The 14,827-nt window shown below is 34.2% G+C and overlaps 1 protein-coding gene across 1 annotated transcript; it reads left to right on the top strand.

Moving 5' to 3' along the window:
* The first annotated feature begins 5 nt into the window (after nt 1–5).
* On the top strand, nt 6–13,746 carry LOC128213163 (CXXC motif containing zinc binding protein-like). The gene is made up of 7 exons (XM_052918714.1): nt 6–59; nt 1,291–1,374; nt 1,763–1,819; nt 2,592–2,673; nt 10,808–10,917; nt 11,765–11,830; nt 13,047–13,746. The coding sequence occupies exons 1-7, from the start codon at nt 54–56 to the stop codon at nt 13,125–13,127; spliced, it is 486 nt and encodes a 161-aa protein (XP_052774674.1). The 5' UTR covers nt 6–53; the 3' UTR covers nt 13,128–13,746.
* Nucleotides 13,747–14,827: the final 1,081 nt, after the last annotated feature.

Here is a 14,827-nt window from a genome sequence, read left to right as displayed (position 1 = left end):
AATATTCGTAAGTGGTTGAAAACAATAATATATGAAAACACCAGTCAGCAAAGATGGTGGTTTGTTGACGTTTTGTGTTTCTATTTATTTTTTGGAATTAATGTCACTTAGATAATTTGTCATGTAGTTTTGTACGAATAAGTTAATGCATAATATAGTAATTTATTTGTCTGTGAAAATCTGAGTCGATTGTGCTATTAAAACTTCCAAAATGAGTTGGAAATTAATGTTTAGTAAACATCGGATAGGTTTTGTTTTCGGATATTTAAGACCAGAAAGTCTCTGATTTTAATATATAGTATATTTTTAAATATCTCATGAGATTAAAATAAGAACGGATTAAATCAAAACATTTTTTATTCCATTTACTCCGTGTGCCGTCTACCTGTGTGTACCGTCTACTGGTATATTCCGAAACATGACAAATATTTATCACATGAGTGGGTACCTGCCACTTGGATTCCTAATAATTTATAAATGTATACACTGAGAAAGCAGCAAGACAAATTTGTGATTGTCAGTTCACCATGTATTCAAAATGGCGGATCGATAAATTTTTACTCGCACATCCGGGTACTTGAGTTCTACCAAAACGGCCACACGGAAACTGTTTATCGGTGTATTGTATACATCAGGGTTTCCACAAAGTCTTTATAGCTTATCGGGCCCTAGTCCAATCCGGCCTGACATGCCTTCCACTGGCAAGGCTAATTACCAACACATGTTATCTGTGCAGTCATGCTTTCATCCTCACAACTATAAGCCTCATCAAACATTCATTAATTTTGACAAAACATTTATTTTGTTTGCCATGGTTACCATGGTGGCAATGATTGGCTGACATCAAAAGGGCTGTCAAAGGTGTTACTATATTTACAGGCGTCAGGATTAATGGATGTATTGAGTATGCGTCTGATCTTTTCTATCTGTTATTCATTATGTAAAAGAATTAAACAATGATTCTTTATTCAGATAAATCATGACACTCACAAACATCAATGTTAACATATAGTCTTCATTTTAATAATATAATTATCATTATTATACAAATTATTATTAATACAAATATTTTAATCTTAACTAATATTGTTTGATAGTAACGATAGTCATCATCATCTGGACAGAAAAACACCTGTTTGACACCTGGCAACCATCCTGCCCTCCCCTGAACAAGCCTTTCACCCAACCTATGATGTATCTCAATCTAATGACCAGATTGTTTTTTCAACAAGACTTGGTTAATAGATAAGCATGCTATTTTATCTACATGTACACTAATTTTCTTTGCAGAAAATAGGCTTGCAGTTTAAGGCTAATTTGGAAAATTTAACCAACCTAAAACCTGATGGAGAAGACTTCAGATGGTATGTTAGGGTGAGTTTTTTTATTTTTAAATATTAATGTTGCATGTTACGACATCATTGTTTATTTCTTTGCTGTACTCTGATTTGACAAACGTGATGTCATTTGAGCAATGATGAACGATATACAAGGTTGGTATTAACCAGTACATGATCATACTTAGTAGCTTTTGATACTAGCCCATTCAAATAGTAATTCTCAAACATGTTGCTGAACTTAAAAACTGTGCATTCCAAGTTAACCACAACTCTGAAAGGTTATCTCCAAATTGTTATCTTACTATTAAGTTACATTGTCAATGAAAACCTGCAATCTGATCTTTTATCAGCAGTCTTATATCACTGGTTTTCAGACACTCTGTGAGAGTGCAGCTTTAAGCTATTCCATTGTTTTATTCCAGTTGCGGTGTGCAAATTGCGGAGAAGAAACACATGAATTCCAGTATTTGACCCTGATAGTAAGTGATCGTTAAAATTGTCTATATATCCATACAAGACATAGCATTTAAAATTCTGAAAGTAAATTAATTAGTGCTCATGTAGTGTGTGTTAAATATTTCATGTGTATTAAATTCTGTGGGCATTTAAAAATATCAGGATCAGTGAAGAACCTTTATTAGGACACTATTCCTTAGGAACCAGTATTTAAATTTTCACATTACTTATTTGAAACTACTTTCGTAAAATTGTTTAATTGTTTCTTATCTCCAAAACTTAACACATCGTTGGATACCCCTGATACTCACTACGCTATACTTCTTTGTTTACCGTGGGCAATTTGGCTTGGAAACTCTCGTAATCATGAATAATTAATGAGACAGTTTTGTTGGTTCTGCAAAGTACCAGATGCTTTACCGTTAAAAAATATTCTGGCAATTGCCAGAGTTGAAACGGGTGTGCCTTCCCAGTACATTAATATTTGGCGGTAGTCAAGACCACATGGCCTCGGAGGCTACTGACACAGTAATGTTATTGAACAATATTTGAGTGTAACATGCCAATTCATTGGAAGATGAGTTGTCTCTACTGCCTCATGCATATTCATTAAAACCAGATTTTGTCAGTCAATTGTCCCACGGTGTGTATGAAGTGTAACAGAAAAAAGTACCATGGTTGCCGACAATGTACTTAACATTGCTTAAATGGTGAAAGTTTTAAAAAATATCTCAATAAATGACCTTTCTCAGTTAATGCAATCCACACAGTATTATACAATATGGTTGATTTCAGGAGAATGCACCTCTAAAGGGAGGCCGTGGACACGCCAGCATGGTAGTGAAATGCAAGTTGTGCTCAAGAGAAAACTCCATAGGTAGGGTAGTCAAAAGATTCACTGAAAATGACCAAACTCAAAATTAAGTTGGTACCTTCAGCGTGCAAAAAAGAAACCGTTTTGCCTGCATTGCATGGCAGATGCATAAGGATCATGTTGTTCATGGTCCACTGCAACACACTTTCATTTGTTTATTTTCTGACTTCGACCACTGTCTGAAATCAGAGCTATGCTTACCACAGTTTGGTCAGATGATCAATGCAATAAAAATTTTGACTTGATAATCCCTAAAGTTGAGTATGCTTAATGTAACAAGCGTTTTGATTGGTTGACGATGACAAAAGGAAAATTTTCTAGTTATAGTTTTGCACTGGATTTTGCAGCTTTTGAATCAGAGGTTAGAGTAAGCCTTACCATCCTCTGATGAATGAGAATGACTTAAACAAAACTTGGCAGCAATGCATTTAGCCATTTTATCTTAATTAAGATTGATTATAGTCAGATTGCCATTGTAACACTAAAGTTGTTGCCCTGCAATTATTATAATGATGGGCACTCCCGACTGGTAACACATTTGATTAGCAGAATTCCAGTTAATTCAGTCTTGTAAAGCATCATGTCATAACACAGGAGTTTGTACATGTACCCATTAAATGGAACTTAAGCACAAATCAGAGCATCTTCCTACCAACTTCACAATCAGGCTACAATCAATTGATAAATAAAACTGTCAACTTCATTTCTCAGAGGCAATCCAGTTTTTAGGCCTATATATAAAATTGCCCTTGTCTATTAAAAACTCCAAAACTATTTGACCCTGAGTCTTGAAACCTAAGGAGAATGTTGTTGAGATGATGAGGTTTCATTTGAAGTTGCACAGTGTAAGGGGAGAGTTATGGTCCTTGAACTAGCAAAAAAATGGCATTTCTGGACTTGTGTCACACAAAACTCCCTAACTATTTAACCTAGAGTCTTGCAACCATAGGAGATGATGAAGTTGTGCACCTGGGATTTCTTTTGCAGCTGCACATAGTAAGGAGAGAGTTATTGCTTTTGAATTTGTAACAAAAATGGCATTTCTGTACTTGTGTCAGTCCAAAGTAAAGAGAAATAGAAAACGGTTTTGTACATGGAAGCAGCATTGACATCTTGGTTGTAGTCCAAATGTTATTAAAAGCCACATTCTTTGCTTTTCGACCAAACTATTTGTACCTGCTGATTGCACAAAGCCTCTTAAACAATTCTTATTAACTTTCTGCCGATAGAAAAAAGTGTAGACAAAAGGAATACTATGTTGTGAAGCTTATCTACTTGCATTGTCTACCATAAACATTTGTATGCTGACAACTTTCCTTCTAATAAGGAATGTGTGATATTATCGATAAACCAATATATCAGTGGAGGATCTAGCAGAACAGTGCGTGGCACAATTGCCTGTGGCCTCCAGTTGGCCTGCAAATGAACCCAATTTATACATAGACCTTTTTTCATTTGTTTGTCCACTTTATAAGATGTATAAAAGTATTCTTGAATGAACGGTTAATATGCTTCAATATTTTATAACATGCCATTTCAATATCAGAGTATAATAAAAGTTTTAAAAGTTTCATCCTAACTCCCCCCCCCCCCCCCCCAGGAGTTAGGATGAATAAACATGAACAAGAAATCAGTACCATATTTAATTGTTTAATTTACAGCAATATATTGTCATGCACTGAAGATATATTGTGATACTTAATGGCACCAAACATCCCTAAGATACTCGATGCAGAGTTACTTCCCTTACAGTACAGTGATCAATGCCAACATGCAAATCAAATTACTATGGATAGATATTACATGATACATAAAAATGATTGTTTATTTATATTTGATTTTAAAAGATTTCATGTAATTCAACCTCTGTTCATCTTTAATATTGTAATGTTATTAAACTATCCCCCAAAAAGTGAAAATATTATTTTTTATAAAAAAAGATTAAGCTATACTTGGTCATGGTGGCAGTGATCTATTCTGCTTGTTAAGGGAGATCACTGTGGAGAATATTACATATAATCTGCAATGTTTACAAATTTTAAAGGGAGTTGCTCATGGTTTTTGAATGCACTTTTTAAAGAAGAAGAAAAAAATATTACAAAATAAAATGTGGCAAATCATTACGTGTCTCAAAGATACTGATAACTGGAACCCTTCAATGAATGTTGATTTTCACTCAAAAACCGTCCTTGAAGACCACAATTTTGAATACCGATAGTAACACAATTAAGCAAATTATTGTAGCCTGATTGGTTGATGCCTGATACAATGTATTTAAAAAAGGTTAAAATATACTACAGCTATTGTATAAGTCCTTGTGGGGGAGTTGTGAAGGTGTCAGTTTTCTTTTCTTTCTTTCTTTACTGTACCAGCTTTGGTGCACTCTCCACTACAACAAGAATAAAAAAAATTATACTTTAATTATTTTCTGCAATTTCGGTATCAGAGAGTAGAATAATCATTAAATAACTGTTTTCAAGTGCATAACTGTGAAAACATTATATTTGCTCCAAAAATATGATTGAGTCCCTTGAGTATAATCATGGATAGGGTGACATGGCAATTTCTACATATTGGTCACTCAGTGGTCCAGCAGTAAAACTTCATCTAGCAATTAAGTGATCTCGGGATCATTATGCTAATTTTTTTGATTTTTTAGATTATTTTAGATTTAGATTTATATAGTTACTGGACAGGCCTAAACTTTAAACTATTTAATACATTGTATAATTTATGTTTATGGTTAATTCTCGAATGGCTGTTGATGTAAATCTTTTACATGTTTTAAAGGGACTAGACACCAAAAGATACCATTGCAAGAAAAAAAAGAAAATTGTCAAAAACTTACATAAAATTGATATCATTGTAAGCAACGTGTTGAATCCTACTTACTGATGTATCTCATCGCTTACGACACATGTATCTTTTGCAGTTTTTGCATATTTTTCCAATGCGAAATTAACTGGGTTTGTCTACCACTTAAATGTCAGTGAACTAAAAATACCATCGGTATTTATATCTGTACAAATCACGGGACCTTCACATGCTAAATATATTGGTACAACCTATTAACTAGGAAACAAGTATGCGCTATTTTAAACGGGACAATAATAAGTTAATATTTCAATCATGTAAAATAATGTATTGTCGGCCTCATACTAGCTTGTGTTGATAATTCTAAGCTTGTATTGAGGAAATTCTTTGTTTGCTGATTTTTGGACCATCTGGTGTCTTGTCCCTGAAAGAGTTTTGTAGGGTAAATGAGACGGCAGTAATTTAAAACCATAAACCCACATGTATTGTAAGAGGATATTGTTAGAGGATATTGTTAGAGGACATTTTACCCTGTTCCAGTTTAAGGCTTTACTGCTTAAACTCAAATCTCTGAAGACAAACAAGAACTGCTAAAATGCTTGAAAATGAATGTGAAGAATTATGTCTGCCCTATTCATGGGGAGACATATTGTTTTTGCCCTGTCCGTCAGTCAGTCCGTCCGTCAGTCCATCAGTCTGTCAGTCAGTCAGTACGCACACTTTGTTTCCGCTCAAAAACTATAGAACGCTTAGACCAAGAAACTTTATACTTGGTATGCTAGTTGGTCATGACTAGTAGATGACCCCTATTGATTTTGGGGCCACTAGGTCAAGGGTCAAGGTCGCCATGACCTTGAGGTGAACTCAATAACTACAGATTCTTTGGGTCCAGGAACTTCATACTTGGTATGCTAGTTGTTCATGACTAGTAGATGACCCCTATTGAATTTGAGATCAAAAGGTCAAAGGTCAAGGCTACCTTCAGGTAAAAAATGATATGTTGGCAGTGACCTTCAGCTTAAAAACGGTTTCTGCTCAATAAGCTTGTACCCAGGAAGTTGCTAGTTGGTCATGACTAGTAAATGACTCCTATTGATTTTGAGATCAGTAGGTCAAAGGTCAAGGTCACCGTGACCTTGAGGTGCAGAAACGGTTTCTGCTAAATAAATAAAGAACGCTTGCACCCATGAACTTCATACTTGGTATGCTACTTGGTCATGACTAGAAGATGACCCCTATTGATTTTGAGATCACTAGGTCAAAGGTCAAGGTCGCTGTGACCTTGAAGTGAAGAAACGGTTTCTGCTCAATAACTAAAGATCCTTCGGGTTGAGGAACTTCATACTTGGTATGTTGGTTGTTCATGACTAGAAGATGACCCCTATTGATTTTGAGATCAAAAGGTCAAAGGTCAAGGTTACTTTCAGGTAAAAAACGATATGTTGGCGGTGATCTTAAGCTTATTGATTTTTTGATCAGTCCGTTAGTCAGTCAGTCAGTCTGTACGTCACTCTTTGTTTCCGCTCAATAAATAAATAACGCTTGCACCCAAGAACTTCATACTTGGTATGCTTGTCGGTCATGACTAGTATATGACCCCTATTGATTTTGAGATCAGTAGGTCAAAGGTCAAGGTTGCCGTGACCTTGAGGTGAAGAAACGGTTACTGCTCAGTAACTAAAGTATCACTTGCACCCAAGAACTTAATACTTGGTATGCAAGTTGGTCATGTAGATGATCCCTATTGATGTTGTGATCAGTTGGTCAAAGGTCAAGGTCACGATGACCTTGAGCTGAAGAATGGTTTCCAATCAATAACTGAATAACACTTGCACCCAGGAACTTCATACTATGCAAACTTCGTTTACATTTTCCAAGATTAATCAACAACACTTTTTTCTCTTCACTACTTTATACGGGTGAATAAACCAAACTTCACTGTTGTTTCATCTCCAGTCCAAAATTACACATTTCATGTCCATCATTTATTTTTTCTCAGCTACGACCACACTATAGGGGAGACAAGGGCTTTTTCAAAAAAGCAATCTCTAGTTTATAATGTAGAGGAAAACTTAGAGATTTGATGCAATAATTGTGGGATTAAGGCCACACGAAATTGATGCTTCATTCCACAAATTTACCGCACTTGTTTTTTTATCTGACCATACCTACGTTTTCACCATGAACATGAAGGTTTATGCACCACCGGTGGGCATAATAAAATCCCATTGTGCATCCTTTCGTCCAGTATTCTTTGTCCAGACTTTAACTTTGTCATGCAGGGAGGGATCTTAAGATCTGTTGGCACATGTGATCAGTACATAAAGACAATGTGTCCCGTGCAAGACCCACGACCCTACCTCAATGGATAAGGTCACACTTACAGGTTTATTATTCAAGAATGTTTTTCCCTGTTATGTGTTCGGTACATTAAGATGACATGTCATGTGCAAGACCAACGACCCTACCTCAAAGTTCAAGGTCATACTTTGCATATTTGCTCATATAGTATCAGTGTAAAGGCTGTAACTTTGTCATGCACAGAGTATTTTAAAATAGATTGGCACATTTGTTGGTACATTTAAAGACAATATGTTGCATGAAAGACCAACAGTTTATTATAAAATGCTACATAGTATATGTGTAGAGGCTGTAACTTTGTCATTCACGCAGGAGTTTTAAGATGATCAAATGGCTCATGTGTTTGGTAATATTTAGTCACAAATAGCTGTCAGTATAGAACACTGTTTCGGACAAACCAAAAAGAAAGTAAGGACCATGGCTACTTTTATATCTCTGTTTCCTTTTACACCAATATTTTAGGGAAAGAAAATAAATACCTCGACATAATAGAATGCTAAACATTCTGATTATTTTTTATACACACTTGGTTTTGCTTTAAAAGTGATATTGAAAACCAAATTAAATCAACAAGCTGAAATGTATATTGAAACCTAAAATTGTTTGTGCTGCTTTGTAAAATCATGTGTTAAAGGGACTAGACACCAGATGTTACAATTGCAAGAAAAAAAGAAAATTGTCAGACTTAAATTTTGTTGTTTACAACACATTCAATCTTACTTACTGATGATTCACATCCCTAACGACACATGCGTCTTTCGCAGTTTTTGCGCATTTTTCTTTTCTACCCAGAAATACCTCTAAATTTAAAAGCCTTGGTATATATATATATATATATGTATCTGTACTAATCACATGATTTTCACATGCTTAACATATACTCTATAAACTGGGAAACGTTTATGCGCTATTTTCAAATGGGTAATCTCACCTGCGACAGCGTCAAAATATTATTTTAATCATGTACAGTGACATATTATTGGCCTCATACTAGCTGGTGTTGATAATTTTAGGTTTGTTTCGAGGACATACTGTATTTGCGGATTTTTTAACCATCTGGTGTATTGACCCTTTAATGGAATGCGCTTGCTGCTGATGAAAATCAACATACCCAGGTATTCAAATAATGCATAAGTTACAACTTACTTTGCATTTTTTAAATATCCAAAATCAATAAAAAAAAAAACATGTCTATATACAGAGTCAAATGATGCTAAAGAAAAAAAATAACAGCATGGTTATTATTCATCATAAATAAAAAAAAAATGATATTTTTCTTAAAATATATTTTAGAATTGGTTTATCTTTTGTGTGCTTACTCAAAACTAATGGGTAAATACCTGGTAGTAAAGATGGGCACATTTTTTTCAATGTCCAATGCAGATTGATCTTAAATGGCTCTGAACTTAAATGGCTCTTTGCTCTTAAATGGCTCTGAACTTAAATGGCTCTTTGCTCTTAAATGGCTCTGAACTTAAATGGCTCTTTGCTCACTTAGATTTTTATGAACAATGAATAATGAAAAAATGGTATTATTATAAAAAAAAATGCACTTGCTCACTCAAGGTATTTATTTTACAAAAATCCTTTCAACAAAAGTTTAATTTGGTGTGGCCTTAAAGTAGAACTAAATCATATTTGACAACTATTAATTACTGTTAAAAGAGCTTAAATTCAAAATTTCAAGTAGGCTGTTAGATTCTTACTGTGTACCGGTACTGTCATCGGAGTTGCAAGTAAATGTCATTTGTCTCGGTGTATGATCAGATAACATTAAAACCAATGCAAACATTTGAGATTTATGGACAAATTTGCATTATATATAGGTTAACGATTTTAATGGTTATTTCCGTCTATTAGGTATGAAATGTTCCTATTTGATAATGTGTAATCTATTCATAGGTTTTTACCATGTTTGTAAGGGGAAGAGAAAAAAAACAGCAAACAGAAATTTGCATTTCAAACAAATCAAGCCAGTAAAACCATGAATAAATTAATTAAACTCTGTGTATTTTAATAAAAAAAAATAATTGATCAAAACATAATATACTTACGCTAACATGTTTTATACAGACTGATGCTATTGCTAATGAAAAGGATTTTCATTCACCAAAGTCTCTTATCCATACTGTTTATTAAGCTGATATTTTGCTCATCTGTTTTTTGGATAAAAAGTAAATGTTTATGAAGGGTTTTAGCTAAAGAGTTGTGGAAGGGTGCTGCACCCTGTCCTTTTTAGTAGAACCCTTTTAAGCCCTCATAGAGAAAAGCATGGGCTCCCTTCTGCCCTCATAGAGTTAAATACTTAAGACTAAATATCAATTAAACATGATTCTTAACATTTTTTGGTGAAACTCATAATGTTGAAATTCTTCACAGCCCAAAACATTGTGCCCTTTTCTCCCTTAGCACCCTGTTCCTCTTCTGCAGCACCTGTCCCTCTTCTGCAGCACCCTGTCCCTCTTCTGCAGCACCCTGTTCCTCTTCTGCAGCACCTGTTCCTCTTCTGCAGCACCCTGTCCCTCTTCTGCAGCACCCTGTTCCTCTTCTGCAGCACCTGTTCCTCTTCTGCAGCACCCTGTCCCTCTTCTGCAGCACCCTGCCCCTCTTCTGCAGCACCCTTTCCTTTTTAAAACCTGGTTTTACCCTTGTTGATGTTTTGTAATAGCCTTGGTGTTCTCATACTACCTTGGCCATAATCTGAGACCAATAATAAAACTCCGGCCATAACTCAATAACTGTTGAAGATAAGCAAAACAAGTTATGGGCCTTGCTGCACATGTGTTGCAAGACCTATAAGACTGGTTTAAGTAATTCAGAAGTTATGCCCCTTTTATACTGACATGATATCGACAGAAGTGGGTAAGAAATTACTGTATGTGCTGCTTTCTTGTTTTCCATTTTCTACAATAAAAATGAGCATGTGTACATTGTATATAAAATTGCATTATTTTATTTTCAGATATAATGCGAGACACCATAACATCATACAATGCGGAAGATTCTAATCATTTCAAGACAATAGTAGTATTCGACTGCCGAGGGGTGGAGCCTATAGATTTCTCTCCAAGAGTATGTTTGTGTTCTCAGTTTGAATTAATTTATTTTAAGCCACAAAAGCAAAGTCAGCTTTAAGCTGATATAAATGCCTCTGGGGTGGTATTCATAAAATTTCTTAAGTCGTTTCCTAACTGAAGTCTCTTTCCTAATTTTAGTATCTCTTTAGTCATATGAAATAAAAAATAAAGAATTTCCAAAATGCATTATTTTTATTGACGTTATTGAAAAAAACGTACTTTCATGTTAAAAATACTTATACATTTCTTTTAATTTGACTAAAAATTTTAAGAAATCGACTGAAGTTGACTTAAGATGCTTTATGCATATGGCCCCTAGAGTCCACTTCCTGGATAGAAACAGTATACTGTATTGTGACCTTTTTGAGAGGTCAAGGCAAGAGGATTGAACCCATGACCTTTTTGGTGAAAGACAGTCATCTATACTGCTGTATCCCCCTTGTTCTCCTTATTGATATGCACATATACTATTAATAATTATTTGTGTTGGATCAAGAATGATGAAGAAAAGAGAAAAACAGAAAATTTAAGAATATCTTTTAAATTAATGAATGAATAGCCACATCATATAGAAGTTGTATTCTATGAAATTACTGAAACTATTGTTTAAAAAATCAAAATAAATTGTGGGTGAAAAATGTTGTTATCGGCCAGGATTATCACTCTAAATATTATTTACCGGGATATAGAAAAAAATGATATGGTCTTTGACCTCTTTTGCGTTAAAAAGAAATTGGATATTTTTTAAAAAATTGGTTGCGAACTTCAAATATTCATATGCCAATATTGGTATAACAAAGCATTGAAACGATGTGACCTTGTTGCGTATAATTGTTTTCCAGATTGGCTTCACAGCAGAGGGCGAGGAAAGCGGCACACCCTTTCCCGAAGTTTCCCTAACAGAAGGGGTATGTAGGTTTTTGGATTATATTCATCTCTAATATTAGTGTCAAAAAACTGGTCTGTTATCTTTGGTAGAGATTGATTGGTTTGTCCTCACATTTATGGCCACAAGTGTACGCCATGCCCACTTGATTCGAACATGGGTCTAAGTATTATTTTGTTGTCTTTTAAAAGAATCAGATTTATCAAATGTACATCGGACATCTCTGTAAAATAGAAGTTATTGTGTGATAGTCTAAATAACTCTTTTTGTTGTTTTTTCTCTTAGCATAGATTTTAAACTAACTCTAAAAATGCTTTTTATCCAATTTGGCAGTAAACTTATCCGCCCGGAAGAATAAGATCTATAGCTTGTATATAATTACTAAAGATTGGCCACAATAACAATTCACCGAATAATGATTTGCCCAAGTTACATAACAATTCACTTCACATGTTTAAGGCTAAAAAAATTTAGTTTGTTTCTCATTTCACTGCCCAAAAATAAAAGGGTAGGTAGATTCAAATATCAGCAATACGTATCATTTTTTCACTAATAAGAAATTGAACATTTTTAGCTCCTCTGATTGGTTGAAAATGTAGGGCAAATAGTAATTTTGGATAAATGTTAATTTTAGAGTGCTGTTTAAAAATTACAAAAGTGTCTTTCCAAAGCAGGAAACTACAAAATAGGGTACCAAAAGGATCATGGTAAGAAAAAATTGGTAAGATTGCATTCAAGAAATTAGGGTTGGGTACAAAAAATAGCATAGGTCAGGAAACTGGAAACAAACACTTATTTGATAAAAGAAATTATAATTCTGGTCACATGTGTGAGATGAATTTTTATTCAAGTGTGGTGAATTGTTATGTGGTTAATCATAACTGTGGCAGATTGTTAAAGGCGCACAATATAGGTAGATGCTAAATATATAAAACAATTATACATTTTCATGTTAAAGTCATATGACTTTAATGAAGCCAAAAAAAGCATATGATTAAAATACAGATAAAAAATTAAACCTTTATCAATGTGTTTTTTTTTTTAATTAATAGCTGCGTAGCCACAAATACTCCAGTTCAAAAAGCGCCAGTTTATTGCTTATATCTTATATCTGTAACTTAATCATATGCTTTTATTATCAAGTCAAAAACATGTTTTGCAGCAACCTATATTGTACGCCTTTAAGGGTTAAACTTATAATACCCTTGTACAAATACTGTCATTTGGTCTGTTTTCAGGAATGGGCGGAGTATGATGAAAAGCAAAAGGAACCAGTCGGAGTCAGTGAGATAGAGCATAAGTTTGTGCATGTCAAGTGAATAACTTGTCGGCCAAATGAACATTTAAAATTCTGGGAATAGTGGCTTAATCAATGTATTATCCCGATTGCTTTAAGCTGCAGCACCAGAGATTGACAGTTTTGACATATGTTCTAGTTGTTGGCACAGAAACAGTTGATATTTGCATATATGCCTTCTATCCAGTCATTATGATAACTCACAATAGAACAGATCTAAATTGTCTGAAACACTACATTAAAGCATTAATTAATCTTTTAGCCATAAATGATTAAACAGAAATATGAAAAAAAACTTTAATCTCATCTTTTACATGCAGTCCTATATCACATTATTCCAGACATCTGCACAAAAGTTGGATCATTCCAAGACAAAAAAATATATATCTAAACTGTCAATCTGTGATAGTGCAGCTTTAATTCACAGTCAAGAGTTTTATTTTGATTGTTTTTAATTCTTAAAACCTATCAAGTGCTTCTGTTTGTTTTATTTTAGCATTTAATGCAATTACATTAAATATGAACAATTATTGTGAAATGATTTTAGAATAAGAGTTTGTTTTCGCCATAAGTTTGCAATAATCATAATAGCTGCATTATTTTGTACCTTTGAAAGTGTAATAAAATGTATGTTTGCTCAATGTTTGTCTATCTTATGTGTTTAAGGCACTTTTATATTTATATTAATACTTTTTAAGCTCATCTGAGCACAAAGTGCTCAAGGTGAGCTATTGTGATCAGTCTATATTGGGCATCTGTCGTCCGCCGTGCATCGTCCGATATCCAGCTAGGCCCAGACGTTTAATAATTTGTAAGAAGCAGCCCTCTTGTTATATTAATACTTTTTTATTTACATGTCTTAGAATTAATAAAACTTGGGTTTATTATCATTCCAGAGATGGGAAGGTTTTTTCACTTAAATCAGTCATCAAAGTTAGACTTTTGGATGAACAAGTCCAAGTTCTTGCCTACTGCTAAGCATCAATTTTTAGCTCGACTATTCGAAGAATAAGGAGAGCTATACTACTCACCCAAGCGTCGGCGTCACCCCTTGGTTAAGGTTTTACGTGCAAGCACACATAGGTTAATATCTCAGCAACTACTTGAGGTATTGTATTGAGACTTTATACAATGGTACTCAACCATCTAACCTACCTAATTAGCCAAGTTTGATAACTCTACTTTGCATTTAATGCCAATAATAGGCCTTTATTATTCGACTTAGAAATTCTGGTTAAGGTTTTGTGTGCAAGCACACATAGGTTAATATCTCAGCAACTACTTGAGGTATTGCATTGAGACTTGATACAATGGTACTTAACCATCCAACCTACTTAATTTACCAAGTTAGATAACTCTAGTTTGCATTTAATGCAAATAATAGCCCTTTATTATTCGACTTAGAAATTCTGGTTAAGGTTTTACGTGCAAGCACACATAGGTTAATATCTCAGCAACTGCTTGAGGTATTGCATTGAGACATGAAACAATGGTACTCAACCATCCAACCTACTTAATTTACCAAGTTAGATAACTCTAGTTTGCATTTAATGCAAATAATTGCCCTTTATTATTCGACTTAGAAATTCTGGTTACGGGTTTGCGTGCAAGCACACATAGGTTAATATCTCAGCAACTGCTTGAGGTATTGCATTGAGACTTGATACAATGGTACTCAACCATCCAACTTACTTAATTTACCAAGTTAGATAACTCTAGTTT

The sequence above is a fragment of the Mya arenaria genome, chromosome 13 (assembly GCF_026914265.1).
Source record: "Mya arenaria isolate MELC-2E11 chromosome 13, ASM2691426v1".
NCBI lineage: Eukaryota > Metazoa > Mollusca > Bivalvia > Myida > Myidae > Mya > Mya arenaria.
Note: the sequence above shows the minus strand (reverse complement) of the source record. Positions and strands in the feature narration are given on the sequence as shown.